General features: G+C 40.1%; 1 protein-coding gene across 5 annotated transcripts in view; it reads right to left on the reverse strand.

Moving 5' to 3' along the window:
* PPP2R2B (protein phosphatase 2 regulatory subunit Bbeta) overlaps nt 1–23,251 on the reverse strand; it is a 485,402-nt gene that overhangs the window by 273,161 nt on the left and 188,990 nt on the right. Inside the window, exon 2 of one of the 5 annotated variants that reach the window (XM_061149444.1) lies at nt 18,877–18,961. The exons of the other annotated variants lie outside the window; for them this stretch is intronic. Within the exon in view, the coding sequence (XP_061005427.1) occupies nt 18,877–18,913 (37 nt within the window). The 5' untranslated portion in view covers nt 18,914–18,961. The remainder of the gene's footprint in view (nt 1–18,876; nt 18,962–23,251) is intronic. 5 annotated transcript variants of the gene reach the window in all.

A 23,251-nucleotide genomic window follows, 5' to 3' on the forward strand; every position in this document is an offset into this window, starting at 1 on the left:
ACAATATGTCTAATACATAATAAACAGTATCTATTATTTTCATTATCCTTATTAGTTTTCAAATTGTGGCAGAAAATTCACTATTAGGTCTACAAGTAATTCTGCCCAAAACTCTCTGCCCATTCAACTGCCAACAAACATACGGTAGTCGACATACCAGTTGATGAATCCTCAAATGGATGAAAAAAATTCTAACTCATTCCCCACCCTTATCACACACATATCCCCCGTCCACTTGGAATGCGAACTCCTGTGAAATCTCTTACAATGTGTATTTTGCCTGTGGTTCACCACAAACTTCTTAAGGCTCTTCACTGGGGAATGTCTCTGATAATGTGATTAAAAAAAAGTTCCAAACAGTATGGAAGTTCCTCAAAAAACTAAAAATAGAGTTGCCATATGATCCAGTAATCCCACTCCTGGGCATTTAACAGAAAAACTCTAATTCAAAGAGATACACGCACCCCTGTGTTCACGGCAGCAGTACTCACAACAGCAATACACGGAAACAACTTAAATGCCCACCGTCAGATGAATGGATAAAGACGACTAGGGACATATATGCAATGGAATATTACTCAGTCATAAAAAAGAGTACAATAATGTCATATGCAGCCATATGAATGGACCTAGAGATTATCATACTAAGTGAAGTCAGAAAGAGAAAGACAAATACCATATGATATCACTTCTACACGAAAGCTAAAATATGACAAAAAGGAACTTATTTACAAAACAGAAACAGATTCACAGACATAGAGAACAGACTTTTGTGGTTGTCAAGGAGAAAGGGGTAGGGTAGGAATAGACTGGGAGTCTGGGATTAACAGATGTGAGCTATTATATAGAGAATAGATTAAAAAAATTAAGGTCCTACTGTGTAGCACAGGGAACTATATTCAATATCCTGTGATAAACAATGGAAAAGAACATGAAAAAGATGTATAACTGAGTCATTTTGCTATACAGCAGAAATTAACACAGCATTGTAAATCCACTATATTTCAAAAAAATAAATATTTAAAAACACAAAAAGGAAAGTCCTCTCTATGACCATATGATAGCAATGCATTGGCAGGTCTCCTACACAAGGGTATTTTGTCAAGATTATTGTATCAGAAACCATGGCAGGAACTGTGTTTATTTTCTGATTTCCTTGGCTTAAGGTACTGAGTCAGAATGAGACGACCCTGTTCCAAATTCCAGCTAACTGGACTCCAGTCATATTTTGTACAGTTGAGCTGATTCTATTTAGCTCCTGGAGGAATGCTATTTGCTTACTTTCCTGAGATGAATCCTTAGTAACTGCTGTTCTCTCCACTTCTGGACCTCTCAGGATAGAAGGTGTCTTACAGGTTCTGCGGTTTGCTAAATGAGTGGCAGCCACATATCTGTCATATGCAAAGAACAAACATTTGTGCCGTTCTGAGAACTGTTCCTTCTAGCGACAAGTCATTGCCCAAGGTCAGAGCTAGCTGCAAACCCAGAGGTAGTCTGAGGACATATTGATCAGCCTTGTGCTGAGATCTTTACTGAATAATTGGTACAATACTCCCTTGGTGAGATCAGCGAACTTTTTGACAATTTGCAGCCCCTGAACTTGTCTTCTACATAAAACACATTAAGAGTCTATGTTCCTCTGAAGCTCACAGGCTTCAGAATATAGCTCCTGCCCATGTATCCATCCATGCATCCATTCATCCATCAACAAATATGTATTGAAGTCTTGATGTTAGGTGCTATGACAACAAATGGCAGCATCAATAATAATGGTAGTGTCCTGGAGGAGTCTATAATTTAGAAGCAAAAATAATCCAAAGGACAAATACGTTAGACAGTCAGATGGTAGATGGGAGAAGAAAATCATGTGACCATGAAGTGCCACAGTGAAGCACTAGGACAGCACGTTCAAAAGAAATAAAATAGGAGCCACATATGTGGTTTCAGATTTTCTAGTAAGTACACTAAAACTAAAAAAAAACCCCAAAGAATATTATCTCTCATTAATTTTATAATTTATATTTTATTTAACCAATGTATTAAAAATATAATTTTTACATGCAACCAATATTAAAATGTTATTAATGTTATATACTGAACTAAGTCTTTTAAGTCTTCTGTGTACTTGACACTTAGAACGTGAAAGTCGCTCAGTCGTGTCTGATTCTTTGTGAGTCCATGGAATTCTCCAGGCCAGCATATTGGAGGGGGTAGCCTTTCCCTTCTCCGGGGGATCTTCCCAACCCAGGGATCGAACCTAGGTCGCCCACCATTGCAGAGGGATTCTTTACCAGCTGATCCACAAGGTAAGCCCTTGACACTTAGAGCACATCTCAAATGAAATAACCACCTTTCAAGTACACAGTAGCCATATGGGCGGTGACCTTTTTGGATAGCATACCTCTAGGAAATTCAGGGGCTTCCCTGGTGGCTCAGAGGCTAAAGCATCTGCCTGCAATGCGGGAGACCCAGGTTCGATCCCTGGGTTGGGAAGATCCCCTGGAGAAGGAAATGGCAACCCACTCCAGTATTCTTGCCCGGAGAATCCCATGGATGGAAGAGCCTGGTGGGCTATAGTCCATGGGGTCGCAAAGAGTTGGACACGACTGAGCTACTTCACTTACTTACTCACTTAGGAAATTCAAAAACAGGGAATAACTGCCTCTAGAATAGAGGAATCACAGATGCTGACTCATGAGGAATCTGGGTATTTGAACTGAGTTCTGGGCTAAGTTTGCTCCCTAGTTCCAACCTGCAGTAAAAGAATGCCTTTCTCAGTATTTTATGAGCCCTTGGTGAGAAGGTTCTATGTTTGTATCCCTAAAAGTGAGTCTAGCATACATCCATTCTGGTGTTAAAGTCTTCACCTGCTGAATAAAATGCATGAAAGAAAAATAAAAACAGCTGTCTCCCACTTGCCAGAGCCTGTGTTGGTATTTTGCATTAATTCTCTCTAACACAATGATTTGCAAGGAGCCACACATATCTCCATTTTATAGGAGAGGAAGCTAAAGCACAGAGTAGTTAAATGATTTTCCAAGATCACAGAGCTAGGAAGAAGGAAGGGAGAGAGGAATGGGCAGATGGAACAGGAGGGAGAAGATATAGGCAGAAAGATGGGGGTAGATTACAGCTTAGAGTTAAAGTGAGGGTGAGAACAGGACCCAAGATATGCAAAGCATCTGCCCTTTACCCCATCCCTATAGTTTGCGTGTGTCTGTTTGTGCATGTGTTATATTAACACATTTACGGCTAACTAGCTCATTTAACAAATCTTAAACAAATCCTTATATACTATACTTTGGACCACCACTCTGTCTCTTCTGATAAGATTTCCTTGAAATAATGAACAAAAACAAATTCCTAGCTTCCAAGGGCAAAGGGCATTTTGGGCAGTGAGAATTAAAGACATCCTGGTCAAAAGAGGCATGAGAGGTTAACTCAATCTTCCTCAGTTTGCCCTCTTATCAGCTCTTTATCGGGGATCTCCATCCTCCCAAGAGGAGAAGAGGGTGACAGAGGATGAGATAGTTGGATGGCATCACTGACTCAATGGACATGAGTTTGAGCAAACTCAGGGAAATGGTGAAGGACAGGGAAACCTGGTGTGCTGCAGTCCATGGCGTTGCAAACAGTCAGACATGACTTAGCAACTGAACAACATCCTCCCTGTAAAAGGACTATGTCCCCAGCCTGTCTCTTCTACCCCTTGATGGCTGAGTACCAGAAGACTGTTCCACACAGAGACCTCCAGTCTCCTTCGTATAACTTCTAATTAGTTAGGAGCTAGCTCTCATTGTGCTCTACACAAAACTCTTCTTCAGTCAGATTATCACTTGCCTCATATTTTTGATGCTGGTAGAGGTGGCAAGCATTATTTATGTAGCACTTGAATTAAAGGAGGCACAGATTCAGATTGAGTCCTAAAATGCAGATGCACTTTCTAAAAAGTTAAAAAATCTGTTTTTGTATCAGCTGGGAGGTAAGTCTAAGAATTAGAACTTGCCCCTATAAAACTTAATATTGGGACTTCCCGGGTGGCCAGTGTCTAGGACTCCATGCTCCCAATGCAGAGGGCCTGGGTTCCATCCCTGGTCAGGGAACTGGACCCCATATGCTGCAACTAAAGTTGTGGCTGTGTGCCACAAGTGAGATCTAGCGCAGCCAAATAAATAAATAAATGAGAGTAAATTGAAAAATAACTTTAATATCAAGCAAATCAAAACTACAGTGAGGTATCACACCTCCTATCAGTTAGAATAGCCATCTTCAAAAAAAATCTACAAACAATAAATGCTAGAGAGTGGAGAAAAGGGAACCTTCCTATACTGTTAGAAATTGTAAATTGGTACAACCATTATGAAGAACAATATGGAGATTTCTTACAAAACTAAATATATAACTACCATATGATCCAACAATCTCAGTCCTGGGCATATATCTACAGGAAACATAATTCAAAAAGATACATGCATCCCAATGTTCACTGTAGCACTATTTACAATAGCCAAGACTTGGAAGCCACCTAAATGTCCATCAGCAGAGGAGTGGATAGAGAATGCGTGGTACATATACATATTACTCGGGCATAAAAAAGAAAGAAACGATGCCATTTACAGCAACATGGACACAGAGACTGGCATATTGAGTGAAGTTAGATAGAAAAAGACAACTGCCATATGATACTACTTATGTGGAATCTAAACAAATGGTACAAATGAACTGATTTACAAAACAGAAATAGATTTACAGATGTAGAAAACAAACATGGTTACCATGGGAGAAGCAGGGGAGGGATAGATTGGAACAGATAACTAATACGGGCTTCCCAGGTGGCACTAGCAGTAAAGAATCCGCCTGCCAATGCAGGAGACGTAAGACATGTGGGTTCAGTCCCTGGGTTGGGAAGATCCCCTGGAGGGAGAAATGGCAACCCACTCCAGTATTCTAGCCTAGGAAATCTCACGAACAGAGGAGCCTGGTGGGCATACAGTCCATGGGGTCACAGAGTCGGAAACAACTGAGCAACTAACAGTTACACACACACACATACAAAACATTCACTTTGCTGGACAGCTGAAACTAACACAACATTGTAGATCAATTATACCCCAATAAAATTTTTAAAAACTTAACATCTCCTTTTCTTTTTAACTATAGCTTAGGAAAAGACTTTTAAATCTGCTGACCACGTGGAGTAGTCATCAGTGACTCGGAGAGCCTGAATTCTGTTAAAAATAAAATTGCAAACCAGAACAATAAAACAAGATAAAGTTCTAACTTGCTGCTTTTTGGCTGTGTCTGGATGGCCACTAGCCCACCCTACCCTGGGGGTAGGGAGGAGTAGACAGAGACTAAAATGCAAAGAGTGTTACCATTATGGCAACTTTATTCTTTCCAAATGTTTATTTTTGTTCCCTTAGGGTATCAGGAAGAGTTTGTTCTAACAGTTCTCAGTTCCTGGCTGAGTTGTTGCCAGGAAGTCAAGTTTATCTTTAGCATCATCTCTGGGCAAACAGCACAGAGGAAAATGATATTTGAGGCCAAATGTTGAAAACTCAAGTTTTATGTAGCTTGAGCAGAAAAAGCAAAGAGCAAAAATGAAAAGCTAATATTCTTGGTTCTGTGTTTTCTCTACAAGAAATTTTCCTTAGAGGAGAAATAGTAGTGGAAAGAGGATGGGCTTTAAGGACCAATAGCTTTGGGTTCAAATTCAGGCTTGGTCCATTGGTGCCCCATCAAGGACTTTTGGATAAATTTAATTCAACAAACATTTAGCTGAATGATTCCTCTGTACCAGATACTTGGCTCTCACAGAACTTAAAGTCCAAGTAAATTAGTTACCTCTCTGAAACTCTTTTTACAACTAATAGAAGAAAATGCATGCCTCTTTGTAGGGTTCTTTTGACAATTACATGAGATAACATATGTAACATTACACAGACCAGTGCTTAGGTAAAGTGACAAATCTTAGTTTGTTTTCTCTGTCCTTCGGATAACCAAAGTAGTCTCTCAGTCAACTTGAGGTTTAAAAGTACTGTTCTAGGATTTAACTAAAAATAAAACCAACAGAGTTTCATAAAACCTAGACACTCTGCAAATATGCTGTTTTTTGGCAGGTCCACGACAGCCAGAGTTCAAAGATCAGTCTCAGATTATATCACTTCCAATAGTCCTACTTTGACTCCAACTTGGTTTTATGCAATAGCACTGAAACATATACATTACCATGCATAAAATAGATAGCCAGTGGGGGTCTTCTGTGTGACACAGGAAACCCAAAGCCGGTGCTCTGTGACAACCTAGGGGGTGGGATGGGGGTGGTTCAAATGCATCCCTATGGCTGACTCATGTTGATGTATGGGAGAAAGCATCACAATATTGTAATTATCCTCTAATTAAAAATAAAAAATAAACTGCCTTTTTAATTACCAGTATGGTATATGTAGCATAAAAATCAGAGCTATAAATGATGCTGAAATATTAGAACTGCTCATTCAAAAGTATTCATTGATTGTCTATAATATGTGAGACACTGTGATGAAATTAAAGTCACAGAAGAACCAGATGTGTCCCTGACCTGATGCATCTATCCCTCTAGAGGGAAAGATATAAAGTCTACCCTCAAGGAGGCTACAACCAGCAATAGAAACAAGGCAGACCTGCATTAAATAACAGTGGCCAGTATACTATTTTATAAGCATTACGAATTAGAATCCCTGATACTAGGGTTCAGAAGAGATGACATAGTCAAGGAGACTTTGGGGGAAATACAGAATTTGAGCTGAGATTTTTAAAGATGAGAGAGGATTTTTCAAGGTCTTCTATTCTCCCTATAACATAAAAATCAAGTGCATCAAAACTCAAAGCAGAAGTTAGAGGCAGTAACACCTTCTCTATCAGAATGTGTATAGTCCTCTCTTTGCTCTTTAATTATTCACTAGTACCAATTCTACCTGGGGTCCATCTCATCCAAAAGGCAGCATTAACTAAGCCCGGGTAAAAGATACATGGTTAAAGTATCATTGCAGCATTTTTAAAAGAGCTATTCTGTCCAACTGACTCTGCTTCCCTTTCCCTCCCAAAAGGAAAAGAAAAGCCCAGGTTAAATGCACTGTATGCCTTTCCCAATTGTCCTACAACCAAGTACTGACTATTAGAAAGTCTGGCTCCTAAACTCTCAGTTGGCAAATTCAGTTAAAGTAATTTTTAAATGCAGACGTTTTTGTCCTGATGCTTAAAAATTATACAGGTGTCAGCTATGAATAATGACCAAGTTGGGTCTTGATTCCATCATTTTTATTAGCTATTTAATGACATTTGGTAGTGTACTGAACATTATTCTTGGCGAAGTACACAAACCTAGTTATTTTGGGGCTTGCAATCAAACTACTTTATCATAAGAGAGATTGTGAAACTGTCCCCCTGCCCTCAGCAGTACTGGAGTACAGCAGATTAGGTTTTAAATAGTCTCAAGGGAAATGTGGTCCGAAGGAGGTCAGATTCTACTCTATCCATTCCTGAAAGGGGTGGGGGGGTGGGGGGGGGAGGAGCTTCCTAATGGACTATAAGACTAGAAAGTCATTGGTGTTCTCTCACAAGAGAGAAAAAAGGTACAAGTTAAAAGATAAAATCTCATTGTCCTTTTTGGCCACAACTAACCACGTGATTCTTACTTTCTCAAAGCCTCTGCATTCTTCTCTGACTTGGAAGTGGTTCTGCTCACCTCATCTATTTTACAGAATTATCATGACCATGAGATAACAATTTCAAAAGTATATTAAAATATTCCAAAATGTCCGGCAAATAAAACTGTCTTCTTCTCTGGTTTCCTTGGATCTTTGTTCCTCCTTCCCACACACTAACAAACTGTTGGCAGGATCTTCTCTTGTTGGACTTCAAATTCTTTAAACTCTACTTCCAGAGACCCTATCATGATATCTCACTTGTAGAACTGAAATAGCTTCCTAAATGACCTACCTCCAACCTATTTTTTTCCCAACAATAGCCAGAGTGAGCCTAAGAGTACATATTTTATGTTGACCCAAGGATAAATGGGTCTTAAATCCTTAACCTAGCCTTTAGTTCCTGACATAATACTAGCTCCACTTTACCTCTCCTCTTTCTCCCTCCTTAAGAGTCCACACTCCAGCCATTTTCAACCCTGTAAAGTTCTCTAAAGGTGCCATGCTTCCTTTGGCTTTTGGACTTCTGTTCTTTCTATTGTAGCCCATATCCATCACCTTCCTTGTGTCAGTTCAACTCCTATCCTGTTCTCAGTTTAGAGTCAGGGAAAACCACTGTGTCTGGTGTGTAGGATTCAAGGCAAGGGCATTCTCCTGGCCACCAGCAACTTTTCCTTCCCATCCCTACCCTCACCATCACCACCCTCATCACCACCACCACTAGAGGGTTTATGACATGGCAGGCATGTGCGAGGCACTCTCCATGAGTACTCTACTGAGTCTTCACCATAAATCCATGAGTTGACAGCAGCCGTAGAAGCCTATATTTACCTAGTACAGTATGCCAAAACTGGTTCTAAGTATTTCACAGGTATTATCCCAGACCTCAGGACAATTCTCTGAGGTAGGTACTATTTTTATCCTACCGACTGATAAGGAACTAAAGTCCAGATAGATTTACTAAATCATGTAGCCCTACAGCTGGGAGTTTGAGCTCCTGTAGTTTGACTTTGAAGTCTACTATTGATTCATGGAAGGTTTTTATCATCATTTTATTTATTTAAAATTTGTTACATGCTACAAATGTTGTAGTGGAGTTCTTTCTTTCTTTTTTTTTGGCTGAGCAGTGCAGCATGTGGGATCTTAGTTCCCTGACCAGGGATTGAACCTGCACTCCCTGCTGTGGAAGCATGGAGTCTTAACCACTGGCCCACCAGGGAAGTCCCCACATCACCATTTTAGAGATGAGGAAACAGACGGTCGAGTAAACTGCCTAAAGCGGTCAAGTCAGGATTTGAAGGACCAGTGAGTGAGATGTCCCACTGTTTCTCCCCATCACTTTATACGTCCTCCTTCATCATACTGCGTTATGACTGCCCACCAGCTTATTGGATTCCCTCACTAAACTGCAAGCTTCGTTTTCTTTAATTTTTAAAAACAGTTTTAGATTGACAGAAAAATTTAACAAACAGCACAGAGGATTCCCATATACCTCTTGCAGAGTTTTCCCTTCCCTATTATGAACATCTTATGTTAGTAATAGGACATTTGTTATGATTAATACACCAGTGTGGATATATTACTATTAACTCAAGTCCATAGTTTAATTCCTATTTTCTAAGTTTTTACCTAATGTCCTTTTTCTGCTCTAGGATCCCTTCTAGGATACTGTTACATTTAGTTGTCATGATTTCTTCGGCTCTTTTTGTGACAGTTTCTCAGACTTTCCTTGCCTTTGGTGACCTTCACAGTTTTGAGGAATATGATCGGGGTACTGTAGATTGCCCCTTTACTGGAACTTGTCTCATGTTTTTCTCCTGACAGAAGATCACAGAGGTTAAGTGCCATTTTCATCACATCCTATTAATATAGTTTATGACTGTTTCAGTGGACTTTGATCACTAGCTGAAGTAAAATTTGTCAGATTTCTCCTCTGTATAGTTAGCTTCCTATCCTCATTCCCCACCTTCCTAAACGTCACTCTGTAGAGAGAAGACTATGTGTGGTCCACACTTAAGAAATGGGGAATTATGCCCTTGAGTCTGAGTCATCTATATAATTTACTTGGCATTCTGCAGGGGAGATTTTTCTCTTCTCTTCCATTTGCTCATGTATTTAATCCTTTCTTTATATCAGTATGGATTCATGGACATTTATTTTATACTACTTTATTTTTTCTATAATTATTCCACTTGAGACATTGGGAACCCCTCCAGTTGGCTCCTGTTGACATACTCTCATCAATATAGGTTTTTTTTTTTTTTTTTTTTTTTTTTTGAGCACTTCCTTCCATTTTGGCACGAAGAGACTCTGACATCTCATCTATTTCCTTTTCCAGTCCCCAAGTCAGATATTTCTCCAAGGATTCCTGGTTCCTTTCATTGGAGAATGGTTTCAGAAATCAAGATCTGGGTGCCAGCTGTATCTCTTGCTACAGGGGTGTCATTTCTTTTAGGTTCTCCCCATTGACACAGAAAGAAATATATGTAGGTATGCAAATCCATATATGTTCACATAATTATAACTATTTCCTTATGCAATCATGTGTATCTGTGCTCTCCTGTGCTTAGTTGTGTCCGACTCTTTGCGACCCCTTGGGCTGTAGCCCACTAGGCTCCTCTGTCCATGGGATTCTCCAGGCAAGAATACTGGAGTAGGTTGCCATGCCCTCCTCCAGGGGATCTTCTCAACCCAGGGATCGAATCCACATCTCCCACATTGCAGGCAGATTGCAGGCAGATTGTTTACCATCTGAGCCACCAGGGAAGCCCAAGAATACTAGAGTGGGTAACCTATCCCTTCTCCAGGGGAATTTCCCGGCCCAGGAATCCAACCAGGGTCTCCGGCATTGCAGGCAGATTCTTTAGCAGCTGAGCTACCCGGGAAGCCCCAACATGTGTCTATATAAAGTTAAATAGGAGTTCTTTCTGATGTCTCCAACTCTAATTCATTACCACATGCATCACTCTAACCTTCTGCCCTTGTTTTTCTATAAATTCCATGACAACAATGGGCAATGACTACAAGCCTCTTAAAGGTGATAGTATTCTTTATTCATGGCTGTATCCCAAATACAGTTGGCACCTATAATACACATGTTGACTGACTGCTGAGTTGACGCAATAATTTCAATTCTGGAAGGGACTACACAGGAATTTGCAAATGTCACCAAATATGGATTTCAAAGACTAAACTCACAACAATTTATTAGGGCAGCAGTACAAGAGGGTACACTAACAAAGGTCTGATTTAAGTGTGTTTATTCAACTCTGTGAAGGGAAAATGACAGTAATACATCTAAGCTGCACAAAAAGGATTCAGACTTCCCTGAAAAGGATTCAAGTGGCATAAAATGGTTTGTTTCCCCATAGCAATTTACATATATTAAAAGAGATAATAGGCATAATCATTGTCAAAATAGAGCTTCCACCCTGTATAATGTCTTAATATATGCTCGAAGTTCCTGACAAACAGGCACAAAGCCCCAGCGGATTATGCCCTAAGTGGGGGATGACTCTAATAGCAACAGCGTAAAACCAATCTCACATTTCTGGGAAGGAAAATAAGACCCGAGAACAGCCTTTGAAGGTGAAGGGGAAAGTACAAAGGGAAGATGCTCAAGTGATACATCAGCTGAATGGGAAACTGAGTGCTAATGTGACACTCTGCATCCATGATGCTAATTTATATCTGGGTGAGCGTGTGCACTGACACAGAGGAGACTTGAAGAGGTCTATATTATACCTTGGAGGAGCTCATCTTCAATCTCTTGGAAGGGTACTTGCTTTATACTGGGGACTGCCTCACACGGGATACACTATGTAGATTCTGTGTCAGTTTCATATGACAAAATCACTTGCCTCTGTAAATCTATTCCAGATCGTTTCCATTCTGTCCCTTACACTGCAGCCAGGATAATCTTTTTGATAAACAAATTTGGTCACTGCTCCCCATCTTCCCTACATTTTAACATTCTGCCTGACTCCTGGGATAAAAAGCGATAAAGACCTCATATGCCCTCAAGGTCCTGCAAGATCAGGCTTCCGTCCAATGCCCACCTTGCCACAGGGGTCCCCTTTTACTTCTCTGAATGCACATTCTTTTTGCTGCTACTACTGCACATGTTAACACATCTTTGCCTCTGCTCCTCAACACAGCTAACTCCTACTAAGGCTTCAGGATGTAGCCCATTCACCTCTTCACCTGAGATGCCTACCCTGTCCAGGTCACTCTCATAGCACCACAAACTCTTCCTCTGCAGTGCTTGTCACAGCTGTACATTTGTCTTTTAGTCTGTGGTTAATGTATTTCATCAGATGGCCTCGTTACTCCACATTCCTGGCACCTAACCCCATCCCAGGCATACAGTAAGTGCCTCCCAAAACATCTACTGAAGAAATTAAGGAGAAAATGACCACACAATCCACCTACCTATTGCCAAGACTTTCCTGAACATTAAAGCTCCTCTTTGGATTCTGAAGGATATGTCATTTCACATTAGAAATGTGGTTGGTCACCCTTGTGATGAGTGTAAGAAATGTCACTGCTAGGCCAAAGATATAGGAAATTCCTTTTATCAAATATGTCATTAGCACACTGAAATAGGTGTTATGTGGAAGTGAACATAAAGGGGACATGAAAAATAATCTTATGCCAAAGAGGTCAGCTATGGCGTCCTAATGCTTTACTAGTACTAATTGTTAAGATCATTGTTATCAAGTAATTTTGCTTTATTTCACAAAATCACAAATGCTACTATTAACTTTCAAACTCTCATCATTGTGCCTGGATTTAATTCAACCAATATTTACTGAGCATACTCACTGTATGTCAGGTACTGTTTTAGATTCTAGGATAAATGCTGAGCAAGAGACACAAGTTCTCACCTTTGAGGAGAGGAGAAGCCAAAACACATTGATAGTCCTTTCACATGAGTAAACTGCAAGTGAGTGTGTGTGTGATTAGTTTTGATGAGGAAAGAAGTCATGTGCTATGGCCCAATGCTCCCAGCAGCACTATTTACAACAGCCAGGACATGGAAGCAACCTAAATGTCCAACAACAGAGGAATGGAAAAAAGAAGATGTGGCACATATATACAATGGACTATTACTCAGCCATATAAAGGAGTGAAACTGGATCATTTGTAGAGACGTGGATGGACCTAGACAGTGTCATACTCAGTGAAGTAAGTCACGAACAGAAAAACAAATAACGTATATTAATGGATATATGTGGCATCTAGAAAATGGTATAGATGGTCCTTTTTGCAAAGCAGAAATAGAGACACAGAGAATAAATGTATGGATACAGAGGGAAAGGGGCAGGTGGGATGAACTGGGACATTGGCATTTACCATATACACTATTGATATCACGTATAAAATTGAAAACTAGTGAGAACATATTGTATAGCACGGGGAACTCTACTGAACGCACTGCTGTGACCTGAGTAGGAAGAAAATCCAAAAGGGAGGGGCTACAGGCATCTGTCTGACTGATTCATTTTGCTCTATGGTAGAAACTAACACAACATTGTAAAGCAACTATACTCCAAGAAAAATTAACTTAATGAGAAGTCACGTGCTATGGGAGTGCGATCATTCCCACCGTCTCAGCATGCTCTCAAGTGATCCAGTGCCTCAACAGAATAACCTGCAATCTGTGGTTGCATGTCAAGTGGAACACAGTGTTTTCACTTGATTAAGGATGAAAGGATTTTACAATTTATTGTCATGGTTTCCCATAAGGATTTATATGTATTTACTTCCTTGGGTTAAATAAAAGACTAGGGTAGATGCCAGGTCTATCTTTTCTAAGGAGTCATTCTAAACCCTCAAAACCTCTAGTGCCAATTTTGATGTACCCCCAAAAGATTAAAGTGCCTTGTTCTCAAAGATGCCTATCTCAACAGAGCATCTGTTTCATACCAAGAGAGTTTTCATTGAGGGGTTTTGGTGATAAGCACTGCAAGGAGTAGTTACTGTCACAGAAAGTTTTAAAGACACCTACAGAGAGATTGTAAATTTTGCAAAGGTTGAGACGAGACTCTCTTGAAAATCATTATAAACCTTAAGGCTTAGGGCAGTGTTTGGAACATAACTGGCTCTCAATATTTACGTGTTACATGTTTGAACAAGTACTACTTTGAGGATATCAGCTAGTAGAAGCTTGGGACCAGAGCAGAGCAAAAAAGAGAAAAATTACTACTGCAGGGGCTTGTTTAGCAGAGGAAAAGTCACAGAGAGAGGGCACCAGAAGAGTACTCTCTTCATCCCGTTTGACAAAGATGGTAGACCTAAGAGGGGCTGGAGCGGGGATAATCTCAGTGACAGACAGTGGCACCCCGAGGTCCCACAGCTTCAGACTATGCTCCTGTCCACTGTCTCCAATGGAGAAGAACAATCAGCAGATTGATAAATTCTTCCATTTATACCCCTGAACAAAATAAACTAATCGCATCTTTGTCTTTAACCTAACAAATCATAGCTTGATTACAGATCATTAGTGACCATTAATACATGAAACTGTTTGTGTTTCACTAGTATATCTGAATTATAGCCATGCCTTTCACATTAGCTCAATCAAGCTTCCAAAAGGAACCCCACCCCCGCCACTACTGGAGCCTCAAGCAGGACTTAAACTAATAATTAGCCTCTGGAATTCAACTATGATGCAGAAGAATTCATTATTTTAGTTCACTGCAGATCTCCCTCGTGTAGATTACAACCAGCCATTCCCTTTAGAGTGGCGGCATGCTCTCTGTGCCCAAAGAGCCTACAACTGCCTCTCTCTGAACTTTCTCAATTATCCCCAATGGTGGCTGATGCAGTGGCCAGCAACAGGGGCCTGTTTGTCTGTCACTAGTGCAGACAGTCCTAAGTTCACAACAACACAACGGCTGATGAGAGTGCAGACAAGACTGTCGGACACTGAAGTGACAGGAAGAGAGTCTATCTGGCAAAAAAGTAGAGGCAAGGTTGAGAAAATATATATATATATATTCTCATATGTATATGAGAATATGTGTGTATATGTATATGTTTATACACACATATTCTCATATATATATGTGGGTTTCCCTGGTGGCTCGGCTGGTAAAGAATCTGTCTACAATGTGGGAGACCTGGGTTCGATCCCTGGGTTGTGAAGATCCCCTGGAGAAGGGAAAGGCTACCCACCCCAGTATTCTAGTATTCTGGTCTGGAGAATTCCATGGATTGTGTAGTCCATGGGGTCACAAAGAGTCAGACACGACCAAGTGACTTTAAATATATATATGTGTGTGTGTGTGTGTGTATGTATGTCAACCAGGTAGTCCAGAGATTTTTTTTTTAGAATGCATCTGGGGCTCTGAATCATCCCTATGAGAAGCCAAGACCTTGAAAAGAACTGGAGAACTGCCAAGCCTCCATTTCACTTTGTGCCAAGCAGTCAGAGAGGCACATTAGTGATTAACAGAAATTAACGATCTCAGAAATGTTTGAGGACTTTCTAACATAACAATTGTCATCTGGGAGTAAATCCATGGTCCAGCTCATCTAATGTTTGGTTGCTTCAAAAAAAATATCCCCTAGGGAATGCCACTTTTGACTACTAATGTGCTGAATCCATGGAATTAAAAGGGGTTGCTGACAAGACAAGTAACAGAAGCCCACATATGGCTAAAACCATTTTTACTTTTTATTCTAGGTTAGCTACCAAGCTCAGGACTCACGTTCAGCTCAACATGTATAATGACAGCACAGAGTTCCATGCTTGTTAAAAATCTCTCTCAAATAAACTGCCCCACTCAGTTCTATATCATCCCTGTGAAAAAGTTAGGTTATGAACAACAGAGTAATATTAGAAAATGCAGACTCTAGAGTCAACTTCTGTTTTCAAATCTTGGCTTTTCCACTTACTAGCAGTATGACCTTCAGCAAGTCACATAGCCTTTCTAAACTTCACTTTTCTCATCTGTAAAACAGAGATAGTAAGGATGCCTACCAGGAAAGCTGGGCACCGAAAAATTGATGCTTTTGAACTATGATGTTGGAGAAGACTCTTGAGAGTCCCTTGGACTGCAAGCAGATCCAACCAGTCCATCTTAGAGGAGATCAGTCCTGGGTGTTCATTGGAAGGACTGATGCTGAAGCTGAAACTCCAATACTTTGGCCACCTCACGCGAAGAGTTGACTCATTGGATAAGACCCTGATGCTGGGGGGGATTGGGGGCAGGAGGAGAAGGGGATGACAGAGGATGAGATGGCTGGATGACATCACTGACTCTATGGACATGAGTTTGAGTAAACTCCGGGAGTTGGTGATGGACAGGGAGGCCTGGTGTGCTGCGATTCATGGGGTCGCAAAGAGTCAGACAACTGAGTGACTGAGCGACTGAACTGAACTGAACTGACCTCATCTAGAGATTATAAAACTCAAGCTGGTAACTAATGTATAGAAATTCTTTAGTATGCTTAAACATGGCACCTAATAAGTGCTCAGGAAATGTGAATGGCTATTGTTTACCTCCTTTTTCCTCCCCCTACCAAGCAGGGCCACCGTCTTTGCCAGAACCATTATCACTACCATCTAACCCCTCCCCCCTCCACCCCCCCCCACAGGAAGATAAGGAAACTAAATCTCCAAGATGGACATTTTTCTGAAGTCAACAAACCACTAAGTCAGGTAGGACTAAGTCATGTATCTTCTGACCCACACCATCATCCCCACCTGGAGCGCTTCATCCCTCTTTCCCTGCACCTTCCTCCTCCTCATCCATCAGGTCCCATTTTAGCCATCTCCTTCTTCAAGAGCCTTCCTCCATCATCTCACAGTGCCTCGTCTTCCCCCCATCACATAACTTCTCAGACTACATAATAACTGCCTGTTGTCCTATCTGTGTCCCCCATGAGGACATGAGTCCCTTTAACAGAAGAGTCTAGGTGTATCTACTATACTTCTGCATCCCCAGTACAAAGCACAACACACAGTAAATGCTCAGTAAATGCTGAGTAAAGGAAGGGATGAATGGCAGACTCCCTTCATGCCAATCTGCTGCTACATCTTAAAGTCTTATTTCTCTTTGGAGCACAATTTAGGCAATCAAAGATTGCAACACATGACTTCATGCCCTATACTGCTATTACTTAATTTTAACCTGCCATTGAAAACTCAAGGCAATCTTAAGCAAATCTTAACAGAGTCCATTTCTGAAGAAAGTAGCTTAACTTGTGAAAATAATGCCTTGCATGGCACTTACGTTATGATAATACACACATACACATTCATTTCATACCCTATGCTTATTTAATTTGGCTGGTGGCTCAGACGGTAAAGCATTTGCCTACAATGTGCGAGACCTGGGTTCAATCCTTGGGATGGGACGATCTCCTGGAGAAGGAAATGGCAACCCACTCCAGTATTCTTGCCTGGAAAATCCCATGGATGGAGGAGCCTGGTAGGCTATAGTCAGTCCGTGGGGTCGCAAAGAGTTGGACATGACTGAGCGACTTCACTTTCACTATGCTTATTTATGAACCTTAACCCCTTAGCATTTTGAAAGGGCACAGTCTTCTTACTTTGAAAGTGCTTTTCAGCAACATGTGGACTTGATGAGATATGGTGAAAAGCCAGCATTCATCCTTGCTATTTTCCCTCCTAACAAGCACTTAATCTTTTCACTCTGAACCACGGCTTTCTCACTTGCAGCTTTAGTGCTCTTGGAAATTTTGAGTCTAACATGATACAGACCCAAAAACATGACCAAACAACCAAATACTTCAGTCCTTCCCTCTCCCTCCCTCTCAGAGGAGGTAAAGAAGGCATAAAAGTTGGAAGTTTCGGGGAAATCTATTCAAAGTTCATCTAATCTTATATCATTAAAGTACTATTACTGAGGAAAAATCAAATAAAACTCAGCCCTCCCTCCAATCAATACTGTATTAGAATGCACTGAAAAAGTGATTTAGTTGGTAGGAATGATAAAAATGTACACTGAAATTACAATGAAATATGGCCCCTATATATTGAAATATACCTGTTATTAAAATAAGTCAGACAGAAAAGTGTAAGTTTTTCTAGAGCAATGAAACAGCTGAACTCTACCTTATATCACAAATACCCCCAAGGTATTATTTAAAAACAAACCCTGCTCTCTTATTGTCTTAAGAAAACACATTAAGGAATTTAACTTGTATGGAGTTTATATCAATGTATAAAGCTAAGGTTGTATAATTTCCTTGGGACACCAATGCCTGACACATCCTTATTTATAGACTGGAGAATATGCATAAACATATATACATACACAAAAATATACAATTTGCTTTCTTCTCCTGCTAAGTCATTGACCACCTTTTCTGTTTCATTTCCCTATAACAAATATTTGGAAACTCTTCTTTCCCCATTCTTTTTCTCAAAAGGGACTCTTCTGTCTTACTCTTCACTTTGTCTCAGAGTTCTTATCTACATCTGTTACAAACTCCACTTCAAGGGAAAATCTCTGATGATTCTTTTTTCCTTAAATAAAAATACATAGTTCTTTTGTACTAAATTTTATTTTCCAGGGCTCCCAAAATGCAGCCACATGTCAAGCTAAAGGGTCTCCCTGAACAGTTTCAAGAAACAAATAAAAACAAGCCAGCAAAATTCCTCATGCTATGTCCTCCAAATCAGGTGGGACTATTTAGGGGTTATAATAAAAGGGATTCCAAATATTTAATACAGGTTGGAAGATACTGTCTTTCCCACATAGTGATTTCTAGATCTGCTTTCTAACTGAAAATTACCCGTTTAGTTAAGATGCTTCCTTCTTCATCATACACAAATTAAGAAGCCCACATTGCCTTTCTTTGCCTGCCGACCCCAGCTCTTTTCTTCTTCTGGTTCACTAGCCTACTAGCCTACTCGACATACATCTCTATCGTCTCTAAAGCAGGGTCTATTCTTACCTTACTTAATCCCTTTCTGGTCATTTCTTGGCTAATTATTATTTGTCTTTGCCAGATACTAACACATCTCATCAAAACACATTCTTAGTTCTATTATAAAACAGTAAGTTCAACGATGCTTCCTATCTACACTTTGCTTTCCAAATGTGAATTAATGGATTTGGGTCCCACAGCACAACTTTTAAGCAATGGGAACTGTCTGACACTTCCATACTGCTGTTTTATTAAGAATAGTAGGTATAAATGATAATACTAATACCTTTGTTTCCATAGGTGATTTCATCTGGATAATTCATGCTTCATTATTGTGCCACTAGTCTCTGTCTTGGGTTCTCCCTTGGGTCCTGTGACAAACATGGGGTTCAGATCCAGACTCCAGGAGGCATGAAGTGACAACGTTTGTTAACATACACAGGTGCTTACAGACTCCCCAGGTCCCCCCTGCTAGTGTCTTTCTGGGAGGTTGCTCCTGGGCGATCAAAATCCAGGCTACTGAGGGGACACCACCAACACCACAAAGCCTCTCTGGGCTTCAGCCTCCCGGACAGGAAGTGCGCTGCCTTTGGGTTTTGGGAAGGACTGGTTCTCAAAACGTTGCTGTGACCACCAGCAACAGCACCTCCTGGGAAATCCTTAGAAAGCAAATGTTTAGGCCCCATCCCAGACCTATTACACTAGAAACTCTGGGGGGAGCCCAGCAATTTGTGTTTAAGCAACACGTCAAGTGATGCTACTAACATAAGAGTAGAAAACAACAGTCACATGGCATCTAGGGAGTTGTGAGGAAGTCTGTGGTTAGGAGAGCTATCTTCACATAGTTAAAGAGGGATCATGTGCCCAGGACCAAGCTTTTGAGGTAAGGTTTCATATTGTAGGGCTAGGAGCAATGGTAAAAAAGAGAGAACACTCTGACACACAGAACAACTTGTAAGCAATTGGATGCATTCAGAAACAGAAGTCATCTCACTGATAAGAAGAGGCTCCCTTTCTCTTGAAGTGTTCAGAGGTATAAGATTATACTCTAGCAGAATCTATGAATCAGGCAAAAATAAGAAGTACTAAAAATAAAGAAGGAAGATTTTTTTCAAAAATAACAAAATTAAGTCTTAATAGAAAACTTCAAGATGCCACTAATATAGACAGAGGTTTATAATTAATCTATTATTAATTTTTTAGTATCTCAAAGCTATTACCTTTAAAAATTATCCTATTGATGGTGTCTAGAGTAGATAATGGATTTTCATTTCTTAATATTTTATCTCATATTTAGAAGAGATGAGCAGTTGGCTAAGTCTCTCATAAGATTCCATTTATTATTTTATGAGTTTATATTTATTATTTAAAAGAGACCAATCACCACTAGCCAGAACTGATACTAGATCAAAGGTTAAGGTTGGATTATTAACCTGTTTCTGTTTTGTAACCAAAACAACCGTCATTTGACAGCAATGATTTTGCTTTAGGACAGTTAGGTAACTGAAGTAATACTAGTGAAAAGACAACCTAACATGATTTCATCTTTATTACATGCTACATATTTGGCGCTGTCCTGAGCACATTATATATACTGTAATACGTATTTAATACTCACAGCAACCTTAAGAAGTTAAGCATTGTTAGTCTCACTCTGAGGAGACATCTGGGCTAAGAGGGGTTCAATAACTTGCCCAAGGTCATAGAACTAGTGAGGAATGGAGTCAAGAGACAAACTCAGTGTTTTTCAGAGTCAGGGCTCTTAATCCTTTGAGTATACTTTTTAGTATAATTCTGAACTATAGGGACTTGGAGGGCAGAAAGAATGTTTGGCCCAGAACAAATAACACCTATGATCATTTAAGGCTTCTAGAAATACTAAAGACAACCAAGCAACTGTTTAATGAATCTTCAATCTAGGTCAGGTACTGAGCTAACCATTGTACAAATACTATCTCACTTGATCCTTACAACAGCCTTAGAAGGTGGTTCCTCTTATTGTCATGATTGTGTTGTTGTTGTTCAGTCGCCAAGTCACGTTTGACTCTTTGCAACCCCATGGACGGCAGCACCCCAGGCTCCCCTGTCCCTCACTATCTTGTGGAGCTTGCCCATGTTCATGTCGTGATTTTACATATGGGTACTTATAGTTAGAGGACTTAACTATTGAGCCCAGCTTCTTAATAAAGAATCCACTACTCACATAGTTAAATGTAAAGGAAGCAAAATAGGTACTTAGCATGTAAAGACCACTCAGTAAATCTAACTTCCCTGTCCTTGGATTATGTTTCCAGGGGATAAGGATGGTGTCAGTAGTGATGAATTCATTGTCTTTCTTACCTATTTTCTTACTTGTCCCATATGGCAGCTATTTGTGAGTTAGATATTTGAGTGCTGTATTCAGTCTTGAAATAGAACGAAGTCCACTGACTGCTCCACATCTTTATAATCACCAAACTCTACCTCTTTGAGGCTTGCACCACTGGTGAGGAGTGTGGCCGAAACCTGCCCATGTGGCAATAGCAACAATAAATAACCTGAGGAATGAGAAATCCCACAACCGAGACCAACAATCAAAGGGTAATATGCCACACTGCTCTACCCAAACAACGTCATATTAAGGATGGAGGTGGCTAATTAATGTCTTGCAAAATGAACACCTTTTCCCCAAATTGCAAGATTTCATCTACTTAAGAGTTCAATGAAACTTGATTTATTTAAGTATTCTAATCTCATGGGAAAGAGCTCTGTTTTCGGAATCAGAATCTCTGGACCTCAGTCAGGTCTTCACTACAAACCAGCCACGTGATCATGGACAAGTTGATGAACTCCACTGGGTCTGTTTTCTCACTGAGAAGATGAAACAAAATAAAACCTGCTCTCCAAATTTGTACCTCATAGGTAAGAGTTGAGAAAATACTTTGCAGAAATATAAAATCCCATCAGAAATATAAGAGGGGGTTATTATTTCAGTAACTCCTTCCTTGCCTAAAATTTGGCCACTGACATAACAACCTGGTTAGCCAAGTTGGTTTACTGAAAGACTAATTTGAAAGGTAAGAGGAAAGGAGACTGTTTAAAACTGATAATTAGTCTTGGTACACCAAGAACATCCAAGCAACTATCTGCCCAGTTGTTTTGATGGTTAAAAGGGACTCATTTCCAATGGCCTCACTTCTCTATAAGCTTGGAAATTCCCTTGGCATTCAGAGAATGTTCCTATGATCCAGACTGAGAAACCCTTCTGTGCAAGCAAAAAGGATTATCAGCAAGCCATTATGTCACTAAATAGGACAGAGACACTCTTGGTAGCTCCACAAGTGGGGGCTCAATATATTGTGCCAAAGACACCTTTAGATTCCTATTCAGGTTTCAAGGTGCCAAGATATTCACCTCCGCTGTCTACATAAAAAAGTAAAAATTAGCCTATATGCGGATTGGTTGGGACAGCTGTGACAAGAGACAGGGAAAAGGGCATTTTTTATGTAGAGAGAAAAAGAGAAATTTCATCTGGAGTTAAACCTGGAGAGATGAAAAAAAGACAGTATTTAGTACTATTGATTGCTTTTACATCTTATTGAGAGGATTCAACTAAGGGATTCAAGAACAAAGAGATAAAAATCAAGGAAACTGTCTTTGGTGCCTTCACATTCACCTTGGGCTATGGCTTCCCCTCAAGTTATTTGATAGATTAAGATGGCTTTATGATGTGACACCATTATCCTGCTTTTCCTATTATAGCGCTTTTCTTAAAATATTTTGTGATTAACACAAAAAAGTCTACATTTTTCCCTGGGCCTATGTTTGGAAGGTAAATTCTTTTTTTTTTTTTCAAGTCACTGGTTGTTAAGCAATAAAGCTGATGGCTTGATCAGTTGCTCAAACTCTGGCTTATAACATCTTACCAAAGTTTACCCTCAATATCCAAAAAATAGAGGTTATGGAGGTTGCTTAGATCATGGTCAATAACTGGGAAGGAAACCCAGGCTTCTCAGACGTAAGACATGCCAAACTTTTTAAAGTCAAGGCCATCTCATTTTCCTGTTTCTGTCTCTCTGATAAAGCATACTTTTGCTGTCACTAATAGTCACTCTGCAATATACTACCCTTGACCAGCTGCCCCCAGGTGCCCCATTGCCAGTGGGCCTGGTTGTCATGAAACTACTGATTAAACATTTTAAGACTGGCTTAGGCAAAACATGCCAGAAATTCCTTCAGGGTAATTAAAACTACGTTCTGTGTCAATAAACACAGACGGTGAGATCCTTTATGTACAGAGGGGCTGGCTTCAACCCACACGATTTAGGATATTTTTTCTTCGATGAGTTTTCCATCATTGCAACTGATTTTCACTGACTCCTCCAAGACCCTTCTCCAGCCCCCTTATGAAATGATAGGTTGAGCTCACAAGTATCATCTTACCCTTACTGTTTAAGCCAAGACACAACACCAAAGGAGCTCTAAACCTAAGAGCCAAGCTCATTGCCAAAGCCCTTTCACTTGAACCTACAGGTAAGAGAACTTTAATGGAATTTTTGTTACAGAATTTGACAGTGTCCACTTTTCACTACTCTTCAGATTTTCATTTGAAGAGTTACTAATGGGACTTCCAAGAAAAAAGGAAGAACTTGGGTGAATATCTAGTACATTGATAGCCAGAG

Source organism: Dama dama, chromosome 9 (genome assembly GCF_033118175.1).
Source record: "Dama dama isolate Ldn47 chromosome 9, ASM3311817v1, whole genome shotgun sequence".
NCBI lineage: Eukaryota > Metazoa > Chordata > Mammalia > Artiodactyla > Cervidae > Dama > Dama dama.